The sequence below is a fragment of the Myotis daubentonii genome, chromosome 2 (genome assembly GCF_963259705.1).
Source record: "Myotis daubentonii chromosome 2, mMyoDau2.1, whole genome shotgun sequence".
Classification (NCBI taxonomy): domain Eukaryota; kingdom Metazoa; phylum Chordata; class Mammalia; order Chiroptera; family Vespertilionidae; genus Myotis; species Myotis daubentonii.
This window is the reverse complement of record NC_081841.1, coordinates 183274025-183301872: the sequence shown is the minus strand read 5'-3', so window position 1 is coordinate 183301872 and position 27848 is coordinate 183274025. Positions and strand designations below refer to the sequence as shown.

The 27848-nt window shown below is 38.6% G+C and overlaps 1 protein-coding gene across 4 annotated transcripts in view; it reads left to right on the top strand.

The window, feature by feature from the left end:
- Nucleotides 1-27848, top strand: part of NALCN (sodium leak channel, non-selective) — a 308079-nt gene that overhangs the window by 170699 nt on the left and 109532 nt on the right. For 3 of the 4 annotated variants that reach the window (XM_059685057.1, XM_059685053.1, XM_059685054.1), the window contains exons 14-15: nt 5441-5578; nt 21791-21865. In XM_059685057.1, coding sequence (XP_059541040.1) covers nt 5441-5578; nt 21791-21865 — 213 coding nt within the window. The remainder of the gene's footprint in view (nt 1-5440; nt 5579-21790; nt 21866-27848) is intronic. The other variant, XM_059685056.1, reaches the window with a different exon arrangement.

The following is a 27848-nucleotide window of genomic DNA, read 5'->3' as shown; positions in this document are numbered from 1 at the left end:
GCTCTTAATCAGCTGCATAGCCAATCTCTCTTCATTACTCACCTCCAGATACTACTGCTAACAATGTGATTTTTTTCATTGCAGCTTCCATTTGAAATTCATTGTAGATGTTTTGGGTTGGTTTAGTTCTTCCTTAGTGAGGCAGAGTTGCTTGTTCCAGATTACCTCATGCAACTGACCCATTCTCAGATTAATGCTTGTCCCTGATTCATTTAGCTGCAGCCAGGCACTTGCACTATGAACAGGCCTGACCTGGCTTGTGATGTTTAATATGTGATCATGTAATTAGAAACAAAAAAGAAAAAGCATTTGTAAACAAAGCTATTTACTCCTATTTATATCTATAGGTTTGGACTTGAGGGGTAAAGTAGCAAAATAGGGTGAAATGAGAGAAGGGGAAGGTGATGGGCTGAGACCTTCTTATTATACAGTGTGATGGCAAGCCGTTCTGTGAGAGTTTGGTGAAATAGAAATAACGATTTATGTACAAAATGTGGGAGTGGTCAAGCGAAGTAGGGAGTGATGTTGTGACTAAATCTTCACATCATAGCAGAAGTCTATGTCTAAAGTACTGAATAGGTTATATGGATAGCACCACCAGAAGTGAAAAGACAAATAGTTAAGAATGGTGGCCTCTGGGAAGTGGGGCTGAAATACTTAGGCATGCAGCATTGTTTATTATTCATTGTTTCTTATCCATTAAGAAACCCATCATCAGGTTTCTTTACTATGTAATATTTTAATCAAGTGGTATCATGTTGATTAAGATTTTTGAATAGAAAAACAAGAAATGAGCAGAAACTATATAATAAGAAGTCTGTTCAATTTCATGAATGGAGACAATCAATGGGAAGATATGTCTTTCTCCAAGATTGGAGGATAAACTGAGAACAATAGAAAATTTTCCTTAGATTAATGAGATCTCAATGAATAAAACAAGAAGTTGTTTTGGGAAAATTAACATAAAAGTAAATAAAAGACTTCTGAGAATAAATATTTATGGGGAAGGGCTAGTAGCCTAAGTTATTAAATATATAATTTTGGGCAATTTGGGGATGAAATAGACTGATGGAAAAGAATAGAAAAATATATAAATACAGCTGAAAGCATAGGAATCTTTAATATATGACAAAGAGGATATTTCATATTAATGAAAAAACATATTTTTCAATTAAATTGTGCTGAATTAACTGATCACCTGTTGAAAAGAAAAATAAGATTAATTTCTGTCTCATTTATTATCCAAAATAAATTATAGATTTAAACAGTGATTTCTGGTTCAACATATTAAACATAGTAAAATGAGGAAACTGTAAAACTGTTGCATAAAAATATGGGAACATTTATATGTGTCAGAAGTCTTTTTAAGCAAAATAAAACAACTTAAATAAAAGGAATGATAAATTAGACCACATAGAAATTTAAAATTTATGCTTGCAAAAATACTATGAGTGATAGGGGGGAAAAATCCATTAAACATATATGACAGGTACAAGGTTCATCTTCTCAATTTATAAAGAGCTAGTAGAAACCAATAAGGATTTGGGGGAATGAGTCAACAGGAAGGAAAATAGCATAACAAAAGGAAAAGTAGTTCCAAGGAACAACTTTCTCTAGGCCTTTGTTCATCACCTTCTTTTCCACCATTGAAATCCTACTCATCTTCATCCTGAAAGCCAACTACCATCATTTTTCCAAAACTGTTCTTAACTTACCTGAGAGGAATATGTTGGTCCTTCTAACTTGCTTTTTGGTAGCTTTACCATATTTCTCCTACAGACCATATTTGTCACTTTTTCCTTTCTTATAAATTTCTTAAGAGAACAAACCATGTCTTCCTCATCTCAATTCCCAACACATCAAACCTTCAGTAACCACTAATTACCCTGTTTGAATAAATAAACTAAGTGGGTTCTTTAAGGAACAAGATCCTGAAGATAATATAAGTCAATAAGTGCACTTGATTCACAACTTCAAACAAACTACCATTTGGATTTAAATTTCTGAATAAAATCTCAGCAAAACTGATAAGACACCCTTCCTGCAGGACACAAATTAATTCTCAGCCTATAATAAAAGTATTTCATGATACTCCCTTTCATTGGTTTATTCATGTAAGCAGCTATAAACACACAAATAACATTGTACAGAAAACTTTGCTCTTAAATATAATTCACAGCATCTCATAATTTGAACTTTCAGATGCCTGAACTGTGCAGAAATGAGATTATTTTCTTCTGAGACTCTGAAAAGAGTAGAGGATAACCCCAATGTTCTTGGCCATATCGCTTATCTCACAGCAACAGGTTACAGTCCCACAGCTGCACATTCCTGAACATTTACTGAATGCATAATAGCTGAGTGCTCATGAAAGCTAATGCAGTAGATGAAAACAAATTAATTGGTTTGTGCCCAAGGCAGCTAAAAGGACCACCTGAATTTTTGGTCTGGATACCAAAAATAAATCTATTGCGCTTAATCATAATCATTTGGTTACTTTGGAGAAAGAAATTTATGTCCAATAAAATCCCTTTTGTATTGGTAGATATTTTTACTCTTTCTCTATTGCAATTGAGTCTTTAGGATGAACACACACTTTCACGCTAGTGACATCTCCATTGAAGAAAATACAGCAATCTGATATTTTATGTAAATCATCTTTGTAACTTATGTTCCTTGCCTTTGAAGGTAATAAATATTCAACAGAAAAAAATAATTGGCTCCCATGATAAGCCCTGGCAACTTATGAGGTTAAATGATGTGTTAAAAATTCTCTGAAGCATTTTTATATACATATTTTATTGATTTTTTTTTACAGAAAGGAAGGGAGAGGGAGAGTTAGAATCATGGATCAGCTGCCTCCTGCATGCCCCCTACTGGGGATGTGCCTGCAACCAAGGTACATGCCCTTGACCCGAAATCTAACCTGGGACCCTTCAGTCCACAGGCCGATGCTCTATCCACTGAGCCAAACCGGTTAGGGCTCTCTGAAGCATTTTTATAATGAGTTGAAGCTAACATTTGCTTAGGCAGCTGGCAAAGAAAATGTTTTGTTACTTGGTGACCCTGAATTCAAGTACCAATAGCAACGTATTTCATACTTTTATGAACAGAAGACTTTGCAGGATAATCAGACTGTAGAAAAAATAACTCATGGAGAAGTTCCACACATGGATAAAGGGAGTGGAAACACATTTCTCATACTTCAAGATTCATGTAATAATGTCTCCTTTGTTCAAATGGGTTTGTTATATATTGGGCATTGAACACCTTACTTCTAAAAAAGTTAAGTATCTGTGGTAATGGAGCCTATGCTAAGAGAGCTTACTGAGTGAGTCTGATTGGGAAGTAGTAGATTCAAGATCTCATTGAACATAGGAATCAATACTTAGAAAAGTACTTACTATTGCTTCAGAACACTTGAATAATATTTCTTTTAGTGCCACAAATTAATAGAGTGATTTGGAGCTAATCACCTATCATCCTTAAGCCTAATTTTCCTTATCTTCAAAAAGAAAGAGTCAATTCGATTAACTTTAAGGTCCTTTTTAGTTCTAGGTAACAGAGGAGCTTATATCTTGTGATTGGTTTATCTATGTATTGTACTAGACTTTATTTCTTGGACTCTCAATACCTGAGGTTTCAACTTAAGTCTTCACTGTACTGTGACCTATAAATACATTTTCTAGATTCTAATTGTCAACTTTCCCAGACATCATCATAAATTCTCACCAATAAGCATTTATTGCCCTGCCTGGTTAGAGCATCCGCCCTCAGACCAAAGGGTCTCAGATTTAATTCCCGGTCAAGGACACATACCTCAGTTGCAGGTTTAATACCCAGTCTGGGTGTGAGCAGGAGGCAACTAATCAATGTTTCTCTTTCACATTGATGTTTCTCTTTCTCTCTCTCTTCCTCTCTCTTTTCCTCTCCTCCCTCCCTTCTGCTCTCTCTAAAAAAATCAATGGAAAAATTATCCTCGGATGAGGATTAAAAGAAAAAAAGAAAAAGAAATAAAGCATTTAGTGGCACTAATGTGTACAGAATACATGAATTAGAGATGTATATGTAATCATACAATTAATAAGAAACATATGTAAGATTGGAACTAACCAAAGATCTTTCCAGAGAGTAGGAGTCCTGTAGCTTGGCTGACGTTTGTTGGAATGCTGTGTATTTTTCAGTCTTGGCTTCTTCCATGGTCTTCACTTGGCTTTGAAAAGAAACAAAATAATTATGAAAAATGTATTTGTCTTTATTAAGTTGCTCAGTATGGCTATATTATTTAGAAATATTTCCTTTTTAAAGTGGCTCATATTTTTTGTTTTATTTTTTTTCTTCTTTTTTAAATTTATCTTTGTTGAAGGTATTACAGATGTGCACTTTGGTTTTTTGTTTTTGTATTTTCCCCATTGACCCCCTCCTCCCTGCACCCACCTCTTCCAAGCCTTTGCCAAGGGTCTTAGGCTTTTGATATAACAAATAGTTTGATAGATGGGTACTATAAAAGTAAAATAAGTTATTCTTATATGCCTTTAGATAATTAAATGTAATCCTATAAAATAAAAGCTTAATATGCAAATTGTCCCCTTGACCGGGAGTTCAGTTGGGAGTTCGACCAAGGGGTGTGACCAGCCCGCCAACCACCTGTGGCCCCTCTCCCCAGCCAACCCCACCCCCAATCAGCCCCCCACCCACCCTGATCAAGGGAGGGGCTGGCCGGGCAACCTCCCGCCTCCCCAGCCCAATTGGCCCCAATCAGGGCAGGCCGTCTGGGCCGGACCGTACCCATGCTCGAATTTGTGCACCAAGCCTCTAGTTCATTATAAAAACAAGTTGTGGCCCTGGCTGGTGTGGCTCCAGGTTGTAGTTCTATCTGCATCTCAGTGCCAGGGAAGGAGGCAACCAATCAATGTGTCTCTTTTGCATCAATGTTTCTCTCTCTTTCTTTCTCTCTCCCCCACCCTGCCACCTCCCTTCAACTCTCTCTAAAAATCAATGAAAAAAAATACCCACAGGTGAGTATTCACAAATACCAAAAACAAAAAATCAAGTTGTGCTTAGCAGCAAAAATAAAAATACAGTAATATGTTGGAAATGTTAAAAAGTTAACTTAGAGGAGAATAGAAAGAAAGGCAATAATAAGCTACATTCCTCAATTTTTTTCCCGATTTTTCTCAACAGTATTTACCACCAACAAGGATAATTTTAATTAAGGACAATTATTTTAGTTTGCTACACTGAATAGTTAGATATTAGGCTTTTAGGATCTTTAGTTCTCAGCCCTTTCCCATCCGTTTGATTAAGGCTGTTCTTCCCTTGAGCACTCAGATAAAAATCACTAATATTGAGATCAAAGTCCTCAAACACTATACACTAATTTTAAATTGCATGCAAGCCTTAAACTGGTGTTTAATACCTCCATTCTTTTCCTCTATAGGCATTTATGTCCATGTTCCAGATCCTTACCCAGGAAGGATGGGTAGACGTAATGGACCAAACTCTAAATGCTGTGGGAACCATGTGGGCACCTGTGGTTGCCATCTATTTCATTCTCTATCATCTTTTTGCCACTCTGGTGAGTTTAGCACTTTTTTTCATTTATGCCTTAGAATTCATAATGGGATGAGCATCAACAGATTTTTTTGGCCTACATTCAATTTCAAAATGGAGCCAGAGATCCAATGTAGAATAGTCTAGTTGGATAAGGTCCCTTCCATTCTAGATTTCCAGGAATCAATGAACTCCTTCAGGAACTAGATTTCAGATTTAATTTGGAAGTTGTCTCTATCAGGTACAAGTGTTTACATGAGGGAACACAAGACAAAACAAAATAGAAATCTCACATTTGCATACCAATTTAAACATCTCTAATCATTCTCATCCAACATGATCTAAGGATCAAACCAGAACTATGTAATTATTATTATTTTTAACCTTTTATAGACACTCTCTTCAGTTTCACTCCATCTTCTTCACAGCTGTAATTAAACTGAAGATAGCAGCTGGAGACCTCAGGATCCAGTCAGTTAATTAGAAATCAGCTCAGTGTTTATTGCTATGTGGAACAGAAAGAAACTGATGGGGGGGGGGGAATAGAACACATAGCTGAAAATATTTTTAAAGCACAATAAAAGCTAATACTAAATCCAAGAAAAAAATTGACTTCTGTCACACAGAGTTTTCCCCTCAATGTATTTTTATTAAAAACAAAAAATGTTTTGAAATGTAGCCTATTACATACTAAGGGATGTAATTCTCAGGTTTTTCTAATGTGAAATGTACATCTCTATATAATAAATTGATTCCTATTTAAGAAGCAAACTTAAGCTCTACACTTATGTTAAAAGTTCTAAGTTAAAGATTCAGAATGGTACCCTTTATTAGGAATACATGAAATAAAAACAACTGCTATTACTTATTGAGAGGCAAAATGTTTCACAATTTTATTCCTAATATTTGGTACAACCAAGTTAGGTAATATTCCCATTTTACAGATGATGAAACTGAGGTTCAGAGGAGTTAAGTAACTGGCCCAATGTCACATGGAGTGTAAATGTTAGAGTCAGAAAATTCCCATGTCTGCCTGGTCTCAAAGCCTATGGTCTTGCAACTACTTATTGCTACTTCCTTAGGTTATGAAACTTACTATTGTCAATGAAAATATCTGCATCAAATCAAACCTCTGTCCAAGAGTCACTAAAATAAAGCAAATTACATATGAGCTCTAAGGTCCCTTCCAATTCTAAATATCTATGAATCAAACAAGTGCTTGAGAAACTAGATGTTATATTACAGGTTGCATTTGCTATAGGCAAAGGCTTTTAAAACTAAGACATGTTTATCAAAAAGTAAATTGGGATGCATTATTATGTGGTGTAAAATCTTGAGTTCAAACAGTAAGATCACAAAGAAATATGTATATAGGGTAACTTTTAAAACATTCACAAAAGGAAAGAACATTGAGTAGTGAGAATGAAGGTCTGGCTTCCAGAGCCAACTCGGACTGTGCTGGTGTTCCCAGGACACTTGGCCCTGCTCCTTTCCAGGACCTTTAAGTCTGTGTCTGTCATTATTTATTCATTCACTCACTCATGAATTCAACTAATGTTTATTAGGCACCTATTATGTGTTTATTTTCCTTTAAAACTATGGAAGACCTTAGAGAGTGTTGATCATGGGTTAAATGCAGGACAGATATGATTGAAATCATGAATTATGGGAATAATCTGTGTAATTGTTTTTCTATTAAAACAATATAATTATTGCTGGGCTGGCATGGCTCAATGGTTGAGCGTCGACCTATGAATCAAGAGGTCATGGTTAGATTCTCTGGTTGTGGGCTTGATCCCCAGTAGGGGATGTGCAGGAGGCAACTGATCAATGATTCTCTCTCATGATTGATGTTTCTATCTCTTTCTCCCTTTTCCTTCCTCTCTGACATCAATAAAAATATATTTTAAAAAATAATATAGCCCTAACCGGTTTGGCTCAGTGGATAGAGCGTCAGCCTGCGGACTGAAGAGTCCCAGGTTTGATTCCGGTCAAGGGCACATGCCTGGGCTGGGGGCTTGATCCCCAGCAGAGGGTATACAAGAGGTAGTTGATCGATGTTCCTCTCTCATTAATATTTCTTATTCTCTATCCTTCTCCCTTCCTCTCTGTAAAAAATCAATAAAATATATTTAAAAAAATAAAATAATATAATATAATTGTTTGCTAACCTCACTGCAGATCTTTGAACATAAAGATATAGTTTTGATCTCTAAGACTGAGACTCACACATTATGAAAGCAGAAAGAAAAACTGTGTAGTTTTTCAAGTGAACTTCTTTTTTTCAAGTGAACTTCTACAGGGGTTGCTAATATAAAAAAATATTTTGTTAAATCTTTACACAGACTACTTGGGTAGTGTAAATTTTCCTTACTGGGCCAAAACATGGCACTGACTGTGGAACCTGGAGCACTTCTGAAGATTCCTGAGATTCACCTGAGCCTTTAGGAACCCATCAAGCATAGCTTGAAAACCATATCTAATTTCATCCCTTCTTTCTACTGATTTAAGTATCTGCTCAAAACACTTATAATTTCATTGTTGTTTCCTAAAGGTAGTTTTTAGTTAAAACTGAAAATTGAAATTGTTTGTTTTGTTATTCATAATTTTTTCAAATCTGTAAAGCAATTGAGAATTGAAAAGTCAATGAGGGTGGCCTAGTAAGTGTGGCCGAGTACAAGAGTATGGGGTTGGAGTTCAAAATCTAGATTCAGGCTCTAGCTCTGCTGGTCACTAGATGTGTGCCTTGGAAGAACCAGACAACTTCCCTGATCTCTATGTCATGTTATATCTGAAACTGAAGATAATAATGCCCCTACCTAGTGCCCAAGTTTGCCACCTCCATGTGAGTGGGACTTCTATTTTGAAGGAGATTTTAGCCATGAAATAGTGGATGATCACAGCTGCCACCAACACTGAGTGCCTTTCAGTCTAAGTAAGATTGTGTGTGCATTTAAAGCTGTATATTAATGAATGCTAAAACGTTATTATGTTACTTCAGATGTTTTCAATATAAAGATGTAAAGTATTATCATTCAGTTTAAAATATCATTTATGATTCTTCCTGTACCAAGTTTCTCTCTCCTTCCTTCTCCTTTCCCCACACAGTGATCACTGTCTCCCAGGCAGTGAATATGATGAATTTGGTATAAATTTATCTTCCAGTTTTAAATCATATTTCACTAAATTTAACATATTATCAACTGTAAGAAGACTCTTATTTTGTGTAACATTAACAAAAAACCAACAATTAAACTATACACATGGATGATAAGGTGCATCCCATTTTCAGAGTTGTTAAAATGTGAAAATAAATGTGTGTGTGTGTGTGTGTGTGTGTGTGTGTGTGTGTATGGCTAATATGCCAGGTATCCCCTTGGGAGTTTGACTGGGAGACTGGGAGTTCAGTCACTCACAATGACATGTGCTGACCACCAGGGGGTGGCGCGAAACGAAGGAAGGCCCCGGCCAGCAGCCAGAAGGCCCTGATTGGCCCTGATCACCAGCCAGGCCTAGGAAACCTACCCTGCACAAATTTTGTGCACCGGGCCTCTAGTATTAAAATAAAAGAAATACAGTAGTTTCCCACACATATACAGTATACAGTATAGGCATCTATTTAAAATATGCAGTGTTTTTTAATTTAAGGTTATCATATACAAACATTTTCCAGCCGTCACCAACCAGTGGTCTGCGGACCACTGGTGGTCCGTGAGGTCCAAAAGGTTGGCGACCGCTGTATACCATTCATTCTTAACATTAATGTTAAGTTTTTAATTTGAGAAGTGCTACTGTAGTGCACTGATGACCACCCTGGTGGAGACATCTGATGTCCCAGTTCTCTACTCTGATGACCACCCACCTTTCTGAGGCCAACTTATATTTAACCAGGTGTTTCCCTCCTTACAAATCATTAATAGCAGCAACTTTCAAAGTAAGTGGTATCAAATTCTACATTTGTTGTCAATTAAATTTCTCATTTGATATTGTTTCTTGAAATCTTTTTATCTTAGTATACATAAAACTCATGTGGTATATATCATCATGAATATATAAATTATGACTGAATATACCATGTTTGTTTATCAGTTTCCTTTGCCGTGCATATTTCGGTTGTTTTGTAATGTTGCAACTAACACATTTGTACATTGTGTCCCCTTGTATGAGAGCTTCTCCAGGATAGATGCTAGAAAGTGGACTCTGAGATTTGAATACTGCCCAAATGTAACACAGGTCTGCAAGCCATGCCAAATCTGGTCAACAGGCTTTATATGTAGTGTGTGAATTAAGACTGGTTTGTGCATTATTAAATGATTATGTGAGTACCTGTATAATATCTTAAATGTTGCCTGTTGGCCCTCAAGGCCTAAACATTTACTCTCTCTACCTTTCATTTGCGGACTCCTGCTCTATAAGCAAGCTGCACTAACTTGCCCTCCCAAGAGCAATGGTTGGGCATCCCTGTGTGCTTACATTCTCACTTCTGGTTGATATTGTTAAGCTTTCAAGGTTTTGACCATCTTGTAAGTTGAATGGTGGTATTACTTTTCCTTAACTTGCATATTTGCATTTTCATAATTTTTAATAAGGGAGCACTTCTTCATAAGATGGCCCTTCTTTAATAAGGGCCATCTTCTTTGTGACTCACCCAATCATATGCTTTACCTATTTTTCCAAAATCTAGTTTGTCTTTTTTAAATGCATGTGTTGGAGTAGTACATATATTATGGATATTAATCCCTTGACTACTATATAAATGTCCTTTATTAGGCATTGTTCTGTTATTCTAATTTGTGATATCTTTTTGTTATTGTCATAATTAGCTAGCTAATACCAGTACTTAAAAAAGAAGCAAAGGGGAGGCTAGACATTGTGAGTAGGGTCATCTGAGCAGCTTTACAGGAAGCTGCAACGTCATGCTCCCCAGAGAACCACTAGTCCATTCCCTGTAGATCACGGGGGGAAGGAATCAAACAAAGTGGGACATGGACACGTGTGCAGTCTGGTTGGGGTGCCATAGGAAACATGCTTACTTGTCATCAGTCTAATCTGGAAAAAAGATAAGAGGGTGGAGCACGGCAAGCGCATGAAATCTTGGAAGGTTAAAATCCCCAGGCAAAGAATAATTTCTCTCTTGCTTGCCCCCTGCTCCCTTGCACTCTCTTGCTCTGTGGCCCACAGTTACCCATGTGCCTCTGTAACAATGTGACCTTAAGCAGCCGCATGGCTCATGGCCATGCAGACCCCACACACAATGGACTGCAGCTAGGAACACAAGCTAAGCTGGACTGGACTGTGCTTTAATACGGAGCAGAGGCTCTGGGCAGTGGCTTTAAACCTAGCCCTGCTGAAGACAAGATTGGACTTTCCCCCTGGCTGGACAGAGGGAAATGGGGCTTTGTAAGGGGACCCCCTTAATATTACATCATCAATAAAGTTTTCACAATACCTCATCTTCCCTGGGGGGGCCTCAGGCAATTCTTTTCCCAGCGGCACCCCAATAATTCCACTTCCACTGGCAAGAGGTGGGGACACAGAGGGCACCCCACCAATAAATTTTGATGCAGGCAAACTATCAGCTTTTTACTTATTGTCAGTAGTTATTTTGAACTCATGCATAAGATATTCTTTCCCACCCTGAGGTAATAAAAAGATTCTCCTCTTGCTTCTAATTGTTTTAAATTTTTGCCTTTTGATTTTAGGTTTTTAATGCATTTCAAATTCTGTTTATATGTGGTATAAGTTAGGTGAAATACACTGCTTAAGTATAACTCAAATTGACTTTCCTCAAACACAATTATGTTAAAATTTTAAAGCTTTGAAATATTTAGCTGATTTCTCTGACTATGAACCTAATGCAAAAAGGTCAGTTATTCAGATATTTAAATTTATAAGTGATTTTTTTAAAAAATGAGAACTAATTAATTCAGTTAAAGAGAACACTCTATAACCAAACTAAAACTGAGGGCGTTACTTCTATACTATCCTAAAAGTCTAGGGACTGAAGTCACTTTCCTGGAGATTTTCTTTAAAGTATGATCAGCAATTGTTTTTTCTTCTCTTGTTTATCCTCAGACTGACCATCACTGTAACAGGCTCTATTAAGTTAGCTCAATTTGATTCTGTACAGTTTTATTAAATCTCTACCATGTGTAAGTACTAACCTATATCCTAACCAAAGTGTGAAGAGCTTAATCCCTGTCCTCGTTGGGTCTACAACTAGCACATCTATAGGATGAGTAAACACAAACCAACCAATAAAACCTGTGATTCAAGGCCTAGTATACAAGTGATAATGCCATGAGTACATGCCATTGTTACCTGCTGTGTGATTAATGTCCACATAATAAACACCTGCTTCCCAGTCATTCTGGCTCCATATCATCCGAAATGGTGTTTAAAATATTGACAGTAAAGCAGCCAGACATTGTTTGTGGACCAACATGTAAATATGTGCATGGAGGTTTCTTTTAGCAAAATACTGCAGAACATTACAACCCAAATGAAAAAAGAAAGTCTACATAAATATACAAGCTCTGATTGTTTTTTATCCACACTGGCCAGTGGTGCTGCACAACTGGTGAGTTTCTGATTTAGTCTTCCCAGGGACTGGCATGAACCAAGCAGCAAAAAAAAATCATGTTTCACTGTTTGTTCTGGCATAAAAAACAACAGGCTATTCAGTTGCTCCCTGGGGGCGCCAATTTTTCAGTGCACAATGAAAATCAAGCTTAAGTGGTTAGCAAATGCATATTCATAACCATTACCTATTATACTTTTAAAATTTCTCTCTCATCTGCCTGGTAGTATTCTGTATTTCTGTCCTGACTGCAGTTTGCCGAACGCTTGTGAAATGCATCTTTTTCTTCACTTTTGCCAATGATTTGGGGATTAAGGACTGAGGAAAGACTCTATTTTTTATTCTCAGTGGTTTCCCCTTTATTATTGTTTCAAAGGAAAGCCCTGTGATGTGAATACTGAGAGAGAAAATGTAATTAAGCGTCCATTGTGGATAGTCATTTTGTTACCTTTGAAGTGTTTAAATTAACATAGCAATTTCTTGATTTTGCTTCTGCAGCGGCAGCTTTCTGAGAATAGTCATATTTTTCTGACAAAAATGGGCATTCTAAGGTGTAAATTAAGTAACTTGATTTTATAGAATTCATTTAAAAGTGCATCTGTGTCTAACATTTCCCATTTTACATTGCTCTGATTACATTTGACTTTTTGTTGACCTATATAAAAAATGAGATTGTTTCCAACTACAGCTGGCAAGATGGCTTAAGAGAGCATGATTATAAATGGTAAGAAGGAAAAGAAAAACCCAAGATTGTGGGTGTTGACTAGATACCAGCTATGCTTCTATTGCATATTAAAAACTATTTTTAAATAGAAATTATGACTAGAGTATATAGTAGAGAAAGGAATAAGATTAAAGGTGACATTTCAGCCAAAGGGCTATCTTTAAGCTATCTAAAAAGGAAAAGGAAGTAATAAAAGTAAACTTTAGAAAAGACGTGAAAAGGGAAAGGTACATAAGGCTGGGATGTAACTATACGTGGGGTTGGGAGAATGCAAAATAGGATATGCAGCTACAGAGACAGAAATCTTCAACCAAGTGAACCCATTCAAAAATGGTAAAAAAATAAACCACAGCTTTCAGGAGTCTGAATCATGATAACCCAAAAGTGAGTCTGAGGTAAAGTATATTGGACAGAATGGCCATGTCCAAATACACTTGGAGGAAATAATGATACTAGCAATACAATTTCTGTAGTTTATTGAATTTTGCTGAAATGTACTGTGGATAAATGCAGGAAAACAAGTTTGTCTATGGTCAAATGTATAAAACTTGAAACACGGTGAATACCTAGTGAACCCTTAGCTCAGGTTAGTCTGGCTTTTTCAGAAGTGTGTAAGGCATGAGAGGAGTTGTTAGAAAAAGAAAAGAGGGAGCATAAGGAGTTAGTGTAGCTGAACACCTATTAAGACTCTGGGGCAGAAGCCATATTGAACCTGGACAAGCATGCTTTGAAATCTAAGCTAGAAGGTCAACATCCCACCAATATGTTACTGTCATTCCTAAAAATTCTAAGAAGGATCCTTGCCAGGCTTCCAGACAACTGATATGTGGCCTTTTCCACACTGAATGCATTGCCAACTCTAAAAATACCTTGAGAATGGGCATTATAGTCTGAGGAAAATAAAGAACTAAATACCTGGAAAATTTTAATAGTTATTCTCAACGTTTTCATTGACATTGGTGATTCATAAGGTTTCAAAAGTGGTCATAAAATAGGGAAGTGACCGTATTAAATCAGTTGTATATTACGTGGCAGAACAAATACTTGTGTTGCATATTCATATAATGGAATGTTAGAGACCTGTTAAAAGTGGCAAGTAGCCAATGCATGAATGTATATGTATATATATGAATTTCTTTTTTGAAAGCATTGCACAAATGAAATACTGCTGTGTTGAAACTATGTGCCACTTATGCTTTAAAAACACTCAAGAGGAAATGAAAGGATATATCATTAATCTTTATTCCCATGGAAATGACATCATTAAAAAATAGTCATATAGATTTGGTGCCACATTACAAATTTAAGGATTATATAAACCTAAGTATAAAAAAATAGGGCAGAGTAGATTGGTTGCATAATTGAGAACTGGCAAAGTGTAAAGGTATTTAATGCAAATGATGAAGCTCTTTGATTCAACGTGGCAAGTTCCTGTAAAATTTATTTATAATATTAATAACATTTTAATATAAACCTGTGAGTCACACTTAAATGGCTGTGGGAAACCCTTTGGCACTTGTAAGTAGTTAAACATTGAAAATAAGATTCAGACATCAATGTAATGGGTCCGGATTATTAATGAGCATTAACTCAGCTTTGTATCAAACCAGAACAAACAAATGAAACAAACAAACAGGAACTGAGCAATGGTTGATGCTTTCAGAAAAAGGATTCACCCTCCACTCCCAGGACTTTCAATACCATGCGTTGGGAAGTGGCAGACCCACTTCAGCCAGCACCCTCAGTCCCATTCCAAACAGCACTGGGTTTGTAGGAAAACAATATGTCTCATTGACAGTGTAAATTAAAAGTGATGGAACCCAAGCTGCCACCCTCTCTTCACTTCTATTTATGTATCACAGTGGCTACTGCCATCCTATTAGAGTCTGAGAAAAGAACCACAAAGTAAGTCTCACCTCCTCAGGACCAGCTGCAGACCCAGCCTGCCTCCCCTACATAATCTACCTCCATTCCAAAGAGAGTCAAAGGCAGACTTGGGTCACCTCTGACCCTGAGTGCCAAGGTGTCACTTTATCACAGTGCCCTTCAATTAGGAACATGGCCACAAGGATCAAGCCAAAAGTTCTTGTGCAAATAGTTTAGGGAAGAAACTCAAGCTCCACATATATTTTTAAATAGTTTCTGGTTTTGCCTTCACATTGTCATGTTAATTAAGCAGTGATTCCTAAACATTGCAGGATATTTGTTGAATGAACTTGGGCTGAAGGATCGTTTCAAGCAAGCTATAAACTTTGTCTTATATAATACTTCAAGTTAGTGCCAGCACCTTTCCCAACAGCTTGTCTCAATTCTGTAAGCATGGGGCTTTCAAGCCTCTGCAGCATTTTCGCTAACAAAACCAAAGCCTTTCCTTTTTGAGTCTTGCCTTCTCTCTACCATGAACATCAAACTTTTATCTGCATGACAAGGAGAAAGTGCAGCTAGCATCCCACATCTGTCTCTCTATCCTGCTATGAGGGAGCTATTTTTTCTTTTCTTCAAGAAGAATGTGCAAAATGTACTTTAAAAATAAATAAATAAATAGCCCAGCCAGTGTGGCTCAATGGTTGAGCATTGACATATGAACCTGGAGGTCACAGTTTAATTTCCTGTCAGGGCATATGACTGAGTTGTGGACTCAATCCCCAGTGAGGTACATGCAGGAGGCAGCCAATCATGATTTTCTCTTATCACTGATGTTTCTATCTCTCTCTCCCTCTCCCTTCCTCACTGAAATCAACAAAAATATATTTATAAATAAACAAATAAATGAAATGTTATATATCTAATGACCTTTGTTAAACTACACTTTACACTGCCCCATTACCATTTCAGTAATCCAGTTTAAAACAACTACATTACATGCATTTTTTTAAAAAAGCAACCACAACATCTGAAAGAAAAAAATTCGCAGAAGAAGAAACGAATGTCAACACTTTGTGATTATTACACTAGCTCCCTCTCCCACCTCTCCAGCCTCCTCCCTGACAGCTACGCTCTGGCTGTTCTTAGCTGCTCACCAGGCCCTTAATTAGCCACATGCTCCCAAAGCCCTGACTTTGCTCATCTCACCTAGCAAGCCTTCCTCACAATTCTCTTACAGCCGAAATTGTCCTTCTCCTTGGTATGTTGTTGTCTTGGTAATACAGGGTTGGACTCAGTGCCTCACAATCTTACATGAGTAGTGTTCAGAAGATGCACCTGACCCATTTGTCCAGATGAGCTCTCAGAAATCTAAATGCTCAGATGGCACAGAAATAAATGTGTGATACTCTGCTTGGGTTTCATTTCTGTTGGTCGGTCTTCACAGTTGTGTGGACCCCCTCGGAACCCCCGTTCCAATCTTACTTCACACTCCTACTTTCTGAGAAGAAAGGAGAATGTTTTCTGGGATGGCGCATGAAGGAGGCAGAAATCTCTGGAAAGAGGCAGTGAGGTAAAGTGTGTTTTGGTGGTAGGGTGACATGCCACACTCAAGGGCAACAACCTGGGTGTGCTTTGACATTCAAGATTTGTCTTGTACCCACTTCTTGTCTGAACCTGGGGGGAAATAGCCTCGCTGGGGGACCCACATAGACAAGGGGGAGCCTGGACAGAGTTAGGTAGCTGCCCGAGAGGTCTAGGTAGAGAGAGGACCTAAAAGATCCCCTAAGAACAAGTCTCCCATACTTCCTTCCTGGAATGGTAGAACTTCCAAACTTCCTTGGGAGTGGAGAGTCAGTATATAGGAACAACACCATTGAAGGAACTACGGCCCAAGCCAGAAACCAGATGGAGAGCTGAAGGGGTTGAGTGGTGGCCCCCAAAAGATATGCCCATGTCCTAACTGAAGAACCTTTGATTGTGACCTTATTTGGAAAAATGGTCTTTACAGATGTAATTAAGTTAAGTGTCTTAAGGTTACATCATCCTGGATTATCCAGGTGAGCCCTAAATCCAATGACAAGTGTCCTTATAAGAGATATATACCAGGTAAGCACAAGATATAGGGAGAAAGAGAAGGCCACATTAAGACAGGGGCAGAGATTGGAGTGATGCAGCCATAAGCCAAGGACACCTGGAGCCACCAGAAGCTGGAGGAGGCCAAGAAGGATCCTCCCCTGCAGCCTTTGCAGGGAGCACGTCCAGCTGACAACTTGTTTATGGACTTCTGGCCTCCAGAACAGTCAAAGAACATGTTGTTTCAGGCCACCAAGCTTGTGCAATTTGTTACTGGAGCCTGAGGAAACTAAAACTAACAAGGAGTGTCACTAAGAATCAGAGATCTTAGCAAGGGCTGTAGGAGCTGAGGTAGTGACTAATTCAGCAGCGAGAAAGCCCAGAGTCCCCAAAACAAGCACCATGGCTTCCCCTGAAGTGTGACAGAGGAAAGGCCACATGGCCACAGAAGACGAGGTGCTGCTGACAATCACATCCTTGACTTTAAATCAGCCCTAGATAGAAAAGGAACATTTATTCCAATGTAACTGAGTATTACAGGACGAAATGGGATCTAGCAAGATTCCGTTTTCAGCTCTCAGTGCAAATGGAGGGCTTATGGACTAAATTAAGTTCATTTGTAGAAATAGCAAGAAAATTATTTTAGTTTCCAATATCTATGTTTATGTCCACATATTTTTATATAGACTATACCAGTGCTGGTGAGAGTTAAATGAAAATACAGTAGCTGCAATTTGTTGAGCCACATAGCTTGTAGCTGGTAGAGCCTATCTGCTAACCGAGGTCCCCAACCACAATGCTCTTTTCTACCAGGCTTCCAGCCTACGTCCACTTAATTCAATTGTGAACTTCATCATGGTGAGTGTAATATTACGTTTATTTTCCTGGCCAGGCAATGTCTGGCACATCAGTGGAGTCCAATCAAATGCCTGTAGAATTTAATCGAATAGCCTAACCTCACTGTCCTTAAGTAGCCTGCCATCTGTCTGGTGTTGGGGAAATAATTAAAAATAAAATCTGCCAATCCGGAAAATCTCTCCACCTAAGCAGATGAGAAAGAAAACAATTCTATTATTGGATGAGCACTAAACCAGGCTGCTATGGGCATCACAGGCAACCCGCTAAGAGATTGCAAAGACAGAAAGTAACTCACCCTTTTATACATATCCCCACATTACATCCATGTTCTCAAGATGGAAACAATAGTCCTCAAGTAAAAAGACTCTGCAGAACCATTCGTCAAATACAGTTCCCTGTAAATTCCCCCCAGTAATTGGGGTGGTCATCTGTGGTAGCTAATTGCCTTTATCCAAAGGAAAAAGCCAATTTCTCCATGACAAGTTGGGTAGTTTTGTAAGAGGTGGGGCCAAGTAACTAAATTACACACCCCCTAGGGGTGCTATTCCTGGGTTGTAAAAAAGAAGAGGCTTGTTTAGAATTTTAAAAAGGATTTGTATACATCTCGAAGAGACAGGGGAAGAATTTACAAGGACAAAGGTTTCTAAGGAAGTGCTCTGAAAGGGGAAGCAGTTGCTTTCCCTTTTTTCATCAGGGAATTTTTTTATTTTTTAGATTTTTTTTTTGTCCTTTCACTGGAAAGATAGGAAAATTGGTTAAATTAGAACACAGAGTCTGCCCAAGTGCCAATGAGTGATAGAAGTGGTGTGAGACAGTCATACTCCCAAAAGACCTTGAGGTGGACATCTCTGAATCTTGGGCGAGGTTGGCAAGAAAGGTAGACTCTTCCTCTGCTGTTACTTGTCATGATAACATCAAGATAAACATCAAGGTCATGGGAAGGGAGCTAAACTTGGAGTGAACTATATAATGTTCAGTTTAGAGTATAATGGCTCGTTTAGAGTAAGCCTGAATGTATCTGTGCCCAGATGCCCATAGTGTGGCAGACATGGGAAGATCAGTAAAAATCTATTCTGTATCTTCTTTAAGTTCTGGTAAAATCCCAAAGGACATGCAATGAAAAGGAAGGATACTGGTACTTGTCCCAAGCCAAGCATATCCTGTCAAAATGTAATAATGTTTTAGAGGCTTCTTTTTCCTTGTTATATTTTCACTAGAGGCCCAGTGCACAAAAATTTGTGCACTTGGGGTCGGGGGGTCCCTCAGCCCAGCCTGTGCCCTCTCGCAGTCTGGGACCCCTCGGGGGATGACCACCTGCTGGCTTAGGCCCACTCCCCGGGGCATTGGGCCTAAGCTGGCAATCAGACATCCCTCTGGTAACCCGGGAGCCCTCGGGGGATGTCCACTTGCCAGTGGGGAGCAGGCCTAAGCTGCAGTCGGACATCCTTAGCGCTGCTGAGGAGGTGGGAGTGGCTCCCACAACCACCACTGTACTGGCAGCCGGCAGCCTGACTTGTAGCTGAGCAGAGCTCCCCCTGTGGGTCTACACTGACCACCAGAGGGCAGCTCCTGCATTGAGCGTCTGCCCCATGGTGGTCAGTGTGTGTCATAGTGACCAGTCATTCCCAGTCTTTCTGCTGTTAGGGTCAGTTTGCATATTACCCTTTTATTATATAGGATAGAGGCCTGGTGCATGGGTGGGGGCCGGCTGGTTTGCCCTTCAGGGTTGGGGTCCCCACAGGAGTGCCACTGGGGTGCTTGGCCATCCTGGGTGAGGGGCTGATGGAAGTTTGCAGCTGGTCACACCCCTTCAGGTGGAGGTCCCCACTGAGCGCCTGGCCAGCCTGGGTGAGAGGCTGATGGCTGTTTTCAGGCTGGTCAGACACCCTTTAGGGTGGGGGGTTCCCTCTGGGATGCCTGGCCAGTCTGTGTGAGGGGCTGAGGGCCATTTTTAGGCTGGCCAAGCCTCCCCAGGAACGGAAGCTCCCAGCCTCTCCTTTTTTCCTTTTTTTCTTTTTTTCTGGGATTTATTTACCTTCTATAATTGAAACTTTGTAGCCTGGAGTGGAGCTCAGAGCTGGCCAGGGCTTGGCTTCCTCCATCACTAGGCGCAACCCAAGGCTCCAGCTCCATGGCCACGGTCGGCTGAAAGCAGGTATCTGGGGTTTATTTACCTTCTATAATTGAAACTTTGTTGCCTTGAGTGGAGCTTAGAGCCTCTGCAACAGGCGAGAAGCTTGGCTTCCTCCATCATTGAGGCAACCGAGCCTCCTGCTTGCTCCAGGCCCATGGCTGCCGGCCGCCATCTTGGTTGGGTTAATTTGCGTATAGCCACTCTGATTGGCTGGTGGGCGTGGCTTAAGGCGTAGTGAAGGTATGGTCAATTTGCATGTTTGTCTTTTATTAGTGTAGATTAAACTTGGAAAATAGCTAGCCATTAACTTATACATAATAACCTCTATGATACTTAAAAATCATGATGACTAAGTTGCCTTAACTTTCTTACCTTCATGATTAACTGTCTAATATTAATAAGTGGAGCCTTGGCCACTGTGGTGCAGGCTCAATTCCAGGTCAAGGGCCCCTACTTGGATTATAGGTTCCATCCCCAGCCTGGTCAGGGTGAATTTGGGAGACAACCAATCAATGTGTCTCTCTCACATCAATATTCCTCTGTCTCTCTCTGTCCCTCTCTCTCTCTCCCCCTCCCTCCCTTCTACTCTCTCTAAAAGTCAATGGAAAATATATCCTTCAGTGAAGATTAACGAACAAACAAAAACATATGTGGAAATAATTTGTTAAGAGGGAAACTGAAAGGAAGAATATAAATTAGGAATAAAAAAGATTATCAAATGAATGTGGAATTTTAGAAGTCCAAGTTGAAAAAGGACTAGAAATTAAAATATTTTTTTAAATGGTGCATTTTTGTTGTTTTCTTTCTTTTACCTTATTTACCCATTCCAAAAGAAGTATATGCCTTTTTTAAAATTTGGAAAATATGATGTAATACAAAGAAAAGAGAAAAAAATCACTTTTCACAAAGGCATCTCTAAAGAACATCTCTAAAGAACCTTCTAGCCTTTTCTCTATTTCTTTTTGTACATGGTTGTACTTCCACCATATATACTCTTACCTAGTATTGTAGTATAAGCATTTTTTAAACACTAATAAAAATTTATGAGTGCATTAGTTGTCTATTGCTATATAACAAATCATGAACAACTTAAGAGCTTCCATCACAATACACATTTATTATCTCATGCAGTTTCTGCAGGCCAAGAATCTGAGACAGGTTTAGCTGGTGTTTCTAATTCTGAGTGTCAGATGAGTTCCTAGTGCAGATGTTGGCTGGGCCTGCAGGCTTCAGTGAGGCTGGAGTATCCACTTCTAAGATGAGTCACTTGTGGCTGTCGGCAAGACGCCTCAGCTCATCACCCCATGGGCCTCTCCATAGGGCCCTTAAGTGTCTTCATGACGCAGCACTTGGCTTCTACCAGAGTGGGTGAGAGAGAGAGCAAGGTAAAACCCACAGTGTCTCTTACCACAAACGCTCATTTCCATTTCCTGTTGCTTACACATACCAGCCGCATTCATCATGATGGGGACTCACAAGCGTGTGACAACGAAGACTCACAAAAGTGTGAACACCAGGGAGACTTCTGCAAGACTAGCTACCACAATGAAAATTTTTAATGGCTGCATGAATCCTATGATAGAGATCTCTATTAATTGTATTGACTGTTTATGTAAGGTTAGATATTATTTCCAATATTTCATTTTTATAAACAACTCTATCAAGCACTCTTGCAAATAAAAATGCCATGAGTACTTCAGATTATTTTCTTTGGATATGGTCTCAGAAGTGGGATCATTGAGTTATAAAAAAAACCTTTTAGTTAATTTCCATTTTAAATTGGCTTCATAAGCAAATTAATATTTATATTGATTATTTCCTTTAATGTATTTGGGATAAATTCTTTAAAATACCTATGCAGTGATTCACAACTACATGTTTATTTTCATTTAATGCATTCTATATGGTGTATATTTTAGGCAGATATTTTATATCATATATAGATAATATTTTGATACTTATAGCATGTGGGTTTTTTCATTGTTATTTAACCATTTTATAGATCCTCCTGAGTTTGTTTGTTGCTGTTATTTTGGACAACTTAGAACTTGATGAAGATCTAAAGAAGCTTAAACAAGTAAGTAATATATGGGGGAATCTTAAAACATGTGTTTACAGGTAATATTAAAGCAGTTCAAACTTCAAAGTAAAAATATAGATTTTGAATAATTACAGCAGTCTAAGTTGGCAAAAATATTTTTAATTTTATTTGTTATCAGCAAAGGAAATTTTCTATTGCTCTATAATTATCCTAGGAACATTTTTACATTATTATTATGAGTAAGGGTAAGATTGATATAGTGTAGTAAATTGGACTTGAAGACTATTCTCCTTCTGCCATTAAATGAAGGTTGTCTGAAAATGAAATGTGTCAAAGCCAAGTTGCCTTTTTGCATAATTATATGTGATACTCTTGATCATCATAAAAATATTAAACATCAACTTGCCTTGCCTATAGATACTAAAAGAGGATTTAGTCTGGGTACCCATGGTGATTATAAAAAATGGAATGAATAAATGATCAACTGTGCCCAGTTAAGTATGAAAACAGATTGGATGTTATGGCAATGAAAATTATATCCCCCAAAAATGAAAATGAAAATGTATGAAGGTTATGTTATTGACGGCAGAAAGATTATAGGTATGATCAACCATTCTCATAGTTTCTGTTACATGGAGGATACTTTGCTTGAATATCTGGCTCTGTGAAAGACCCTTTCAGAAGGAGAGTGGGTGGGAGAGAAGGACACTGGAACAGATATTCTTGCATTATCCTCCCCAACACTGCAAGAATTATAGAGATGCTACCAAAGAGTACCAAGTCTCTAAAACAAATCCTATCTAGATCTAGGAGGCCCTCCACCATCAGAATTTTCAAATTGCATCTGAGTTGTCTATTTTTAACAAAGCAGAGACATAATCTATTTAAATTCTGTTGTTGCCATTTTCATATCTGAAAGTTACATTAAGGCATTTCATCTTACAACTCTTCTTTACATCTCCAAAGCCTATGTTTTAACTAAGGGTTGTCAATAAAGAAAAAAATGGATGTAAAGATGCCCATTTAAATAAACTGTATGGCGCTTTGCTTTGAGAATGTATCATTTGTTTTATCAAAGTATCACTGATATCTAGTAAGTTTTATTTAATCATTCACTAGGTATTAGTGATACTTTGTTTTTCTGGAAATTCTATACTTCAAAGTTGATTATCCATTTGTGCTAGTCTACAATTTGGAGTATATTCTTTGAATATTTAGATATATTTGAGCATTGGAAATCCAAATCATAAGTAAAATACCAAAATCTAATTGTATTAGTACTTTTCACACTGTTTTTAGCCATAATTGGACTGAAATTACATTTCTATTAAATTCATCTATTAATTTTATACTTGACTAGTAGCCCAGTGCATGAAATTCATGCACATTGAAAGGGAATTAATTAGAAAAATGTAATTTGGACTAACTAATATCAATAATATGTGAGTGTGAGGCAGTCGACATTTCTGAAATTCAGTGACATGAATTTTAGCTATTACTTTGTCAAATAAATGGAATTTACAGATATAATTTAAAAGAGCGTTCAGCTTAATATTAAAAACTCTGGCTACCAAGTTAGGTCTGTTTCAACTTTTTGCCAGCATTGTAAATTGTTTGCAATATCTGCCCATTTGGAGTTGCATGTCATGGTTATGAATAAATCGGGCTTGCCGTACCTCATTACAGTTGCCATAGCATCCTGATATCGCTGCTGCATATTTCTGGGACTACCCTCAAAAGATGATGGACGTATTATCATTTTACCAATTGGCACATTGTCCTTTTCAGATCTAGATTTGAGATAATACATCAAACCACTATATTTTTCAACTCTCAACTTAGATTGATTTGCTTTGATGAAATTTATCTGATTGGCCTTCATTTTTGAATAAGAATCCATGATAAACTGTTGAGTTAATTTTCCTGCATTTAAAATAGGATTGAACGTGTCCCACACAGAGAGATGAAATCTGTAATACTGCATTTGTGTGACTCGTGTCCTTACATTTTGTCTAGTATTATTGTCAATTACACTGTTGTCTCTGAGTCTTAATGCAATATCTGCTCCCCAGCCTTTTTCACCATGTGAAAAAAGAATAGGATATGTCATTGCATCCAATGTAGGAAACAGGATATTGATTTGTTTCATTTTAGTGGCATTTGGATTATTGGGATCTGGTTTACAATGAATGAGCAAGTCCCTTTCAAAAGGAGGTTCTCTATCTTCGTTTCTGAATATGACAGCCACCTTGGTTACACGGGGAGGATTATATCTACTTGGTGATTGTTACGATCGTATTTAATCACCATTGTTATTTCTGTGGGAGCAATACCTTTTGCTGCTGCTTCAGATTGGGCTTCCTTTTCTACCTCATGTAGCATCTTGTACGATTTTGTTAATTCATTTATTTCATGCATGAGGTTGTTGATGTTGATCATGAGTCTTTCTGAGCAGCCCTGGTTTTCTGGCATTGCTAATCTTTTACTCATAGCTTTGGCTGTATCCAAATATAGAGTTGAGCAAACTTTCGAGAAACACCATCCAAAGGGTGTAAAGTTCCAGTACAGTGATAAACTTGTCTGTGTATTCTAAAACAGTATGGCCCATATCCTGATGGCGATGCAATATTTGCACCCATGGAAGCAAAAACAAAAGAACTATTTATGGAATGAATATTTTCCATGAAATTTTTACTGTCAGAATCTTTGTTTGTCATTAATATTTTTAAATATGCTGGGTAATCTGGAAAATGTATATCATTTGGACAGACTTTCCCTTTGCTACAACACCAAGTAAATTTCCCATCAGATGGTTTTTCATCCAAGAAATTCAGTGATAGGCAAAATTCACATCAAATAATTATTCCACCACAACTATGTCCGAGGATTGCATCCTCATGTACTCCATTTTCACTGAGAAGGCAGTTCCTACCGGTATTGGTAGTACTTGTTGATGACTATTCTCTCAACATATTCTGTCGTCGCCACTGCCTTCTTTCAACTTCAAAGGCACATTGGTCTTTAGACATTTTCTGTCAATAACGCTGGTGTTTTTCGGCATCAGAGCAACATTTTTCCAGTAGCTGGTGTTCAGATACATCCTGTCGCAGTCACTGCCTTCTTTCAAGATCAGACGCACGCTGCTGTGCAGACACTTTCTGTCGATACTGCCGGCATCTTTCGGCTGCAGAGCTATGTTGTATCAACAGTTGTCCTTTAGACATAGTCCCACCTCTCTACTGTCACAGTCTGAGATACAGGTGAATGAGAGTCCTGGCTATCAGGCCACTGAGAGCTGTCTGACCAATGGCTGATTCTGGCTGATTCTGTGGGGGTGGGACTTCCTCCTCCCTGCTGTCAGTTTCCACAGCTGTGATGAGGAAGCTGGGGTGACAGAGGGAGCTGTGCCTTCCAAGCTGCCCTCTCTCTCGCTCTGCTCCATGTCCAGTGGTCTCCTGCTCTGCCAGGTCTGCCGACTACGTCCCGGGAGTCTGCAGGTGTGGCTAGGCCCTGGTGGCCATGCCTCCCCGACCGGCAGAAGTACTGGGAACCCACCGGCGTGGCTACGGCCTCGCCTCCCAGGGCCGGCAAAAGCCCCGGGAGCCTGCGGCCAAGGCCGCTGTCACCTCCTGGGGTTCTTGGCACCGGTGTATGCAAATTAACCTCCATCTTTGTCTGATAATTTGCATAGTCACTAGGATTGGCTTGTGGGCATGGCTTGAGTGTAGCGGAGGGATGGCTAATTTGCATGTTTCTCTTTTATTATATAGAATACTCATTAAATTGCTGTGGGTCAAATATTGTTACAGTAAACTAAAATGTACTTGATTCACTTTCTTGTATCCTATATAATGAAGAGGTAATATGCAAATTGGCTGTCACACCCTCACAAGATGGCGGCACCTACAGCAGGGGCTGGGCCCCCTGCTCTGCACACCTGCCACTGGAGTCCCCTCACTCCGCTGGGGGCCTCGGGTCCTCCTGCACCCCCCACTAACTGAAGCTCAGGCAAGCAGGGCTGGCCAAGGCTTGTGCTGCCGGCAGTGGCAGCAGCAGAGGTGTGATGGGGGTATTGCCTTCCCCTGATCACCGAGTTGCCTCCCGCCCCTTAGGGCTCCCAGACTGTGAGAGGGGGCAGGCTGGGCTGAGGAACCCCCCTTCTAGTGCATGAATTTTCATGCACCGGGCCTCTAGTTTTTGTATAAGAGTACTTTGTGTTTTCATTATTTTTTGTGTGTGTTTTTTTAAAATATATTTTTATTGATTTCAGAGAGGAAAGGAGAAGGAGAGAGAGATAGAAACATCAATGATGAGAGAGAATCATTGACCAGCTGCCTCCTGCATGCCCCCTACTGGGGACCAACCCTGCAACCCAGGCATGAGCCCTCAACCAGAATGGATCCTGGAATCCTTTAGTCCACAGGTTCATGCTCTATCCACTGAGCCAAACTAACTATGGGCTGTTTTTACTAGTTTTTAAATATTATGTCATTTTTTATATCCTTGGTTTTCTTTATTTCCTTTTATCTTGGTCTTTGAGGTAAGGCTCATTTACATAATTTCAAGAATACATTCACACACATCTATCCACATGCATCCACTTTTATGCTCATAATGACGTGGATACCTGAAACTTTAGACTGAATTTTATGACTTCATTTAGATCTTCAATAAAAATGTTACCTGAAATATTTGTTTAGTTTTTCATGTGCAGGACAACCCTTAAGGATTTAAATGTATATACTCTATTTTTACTATTCCCAGATAGAAAATAGGAAGGGGGAAATGTGAAAATAGCACTTGATTTTCTTAATGTTTGAAATTCCAGAAAGCACTATATAGTATTCCAAAGCCTCTCTGTTCAGTTCTAACTTTTATTTCATCTTTTATTCTTTCCACCAACTAGTCTACAGGTTTATATTCCTCCAGTAACATTTGTTGAGAGCTCAGTGCTAATAAGTGGCAGAGTTAGGATTTGAACCCAGGCGATTTGGATCAAAACCCCAGGCTCTTAGCCTCCGCACTATATTGAGTTGAGCTAAAGCTGTGTAGATGTCAAACAGGAGTCATGCCTTATGTGAAGGCTCACTCACAGGACTTTTAATTACCTGTTTATAAATAATGATATTTTAGATGACAGAGACATCATTATATTTATGAAATAACTATTGATGTAAGAGTCAGTTTTCTGAGTAATGAAGATGAATTAAGCAACCCAATCATTAAAACTATCCAAAATAGTTCTGTGTTTCTCCTTGAAAAGCAGATGACCTAATCAGAGCTACTGGAGTTAGGACAGTTGCAGACTGTAAGAGCTAAAATGCTTACCATTCACTCCACATAATGACAGATGCTGCCCAAGGCAGCTCTTCTCTCAGTGACCTCTGGAGAAAGGATCCTCCTTAGACACAGACATCAAATGCCTGCTGCATATTAACATGTTAGCCAGGCCTCTAGAGACTTTTAATCTATTTTATTATGATTGTTTATTAAAAACAATTGTGTTAAATTATAAATCTTAGTTCTTAGACATTTTTCAATAGTAATAGAAGCAAGTACCTCTAAAATGGAGAAGTGAAATATGAGCTATTAAACAGAGCTATTAGAAAGAGAAAACAAGTTCTCACACTTGGGGAAAGGAAATATGTCCCTGAACATGGGCAAAATGGGAGATCATGGTAGAAAGCTAAATGGTACAGTGAAGGAATTAGAAAGGAAAAGAAGAAATAAGTGAAGAATAAATCTAGGAAAACATTTCCGATATGAAATTAAGGGAAAGAACATGGATTATGACTATCTGTAACATGGTGATAAACTGGGAGTAATGTGGCCAAATCCAGAGTCAGAAAAGTGATAAAGTCAGGTGGCCAAGTGTCAAAGGACACCAAACCTTTCAGGGAGAAGTTCCCCAAGGGCAATTATGGTCTACTGATCAGTTGTTGGTGGACTTGTAGAATAGTATTCTCCTTAAGTAGAAACATGATGCGCTCTCTCTCTCTCTCTCTCTCTCTCTCTATAT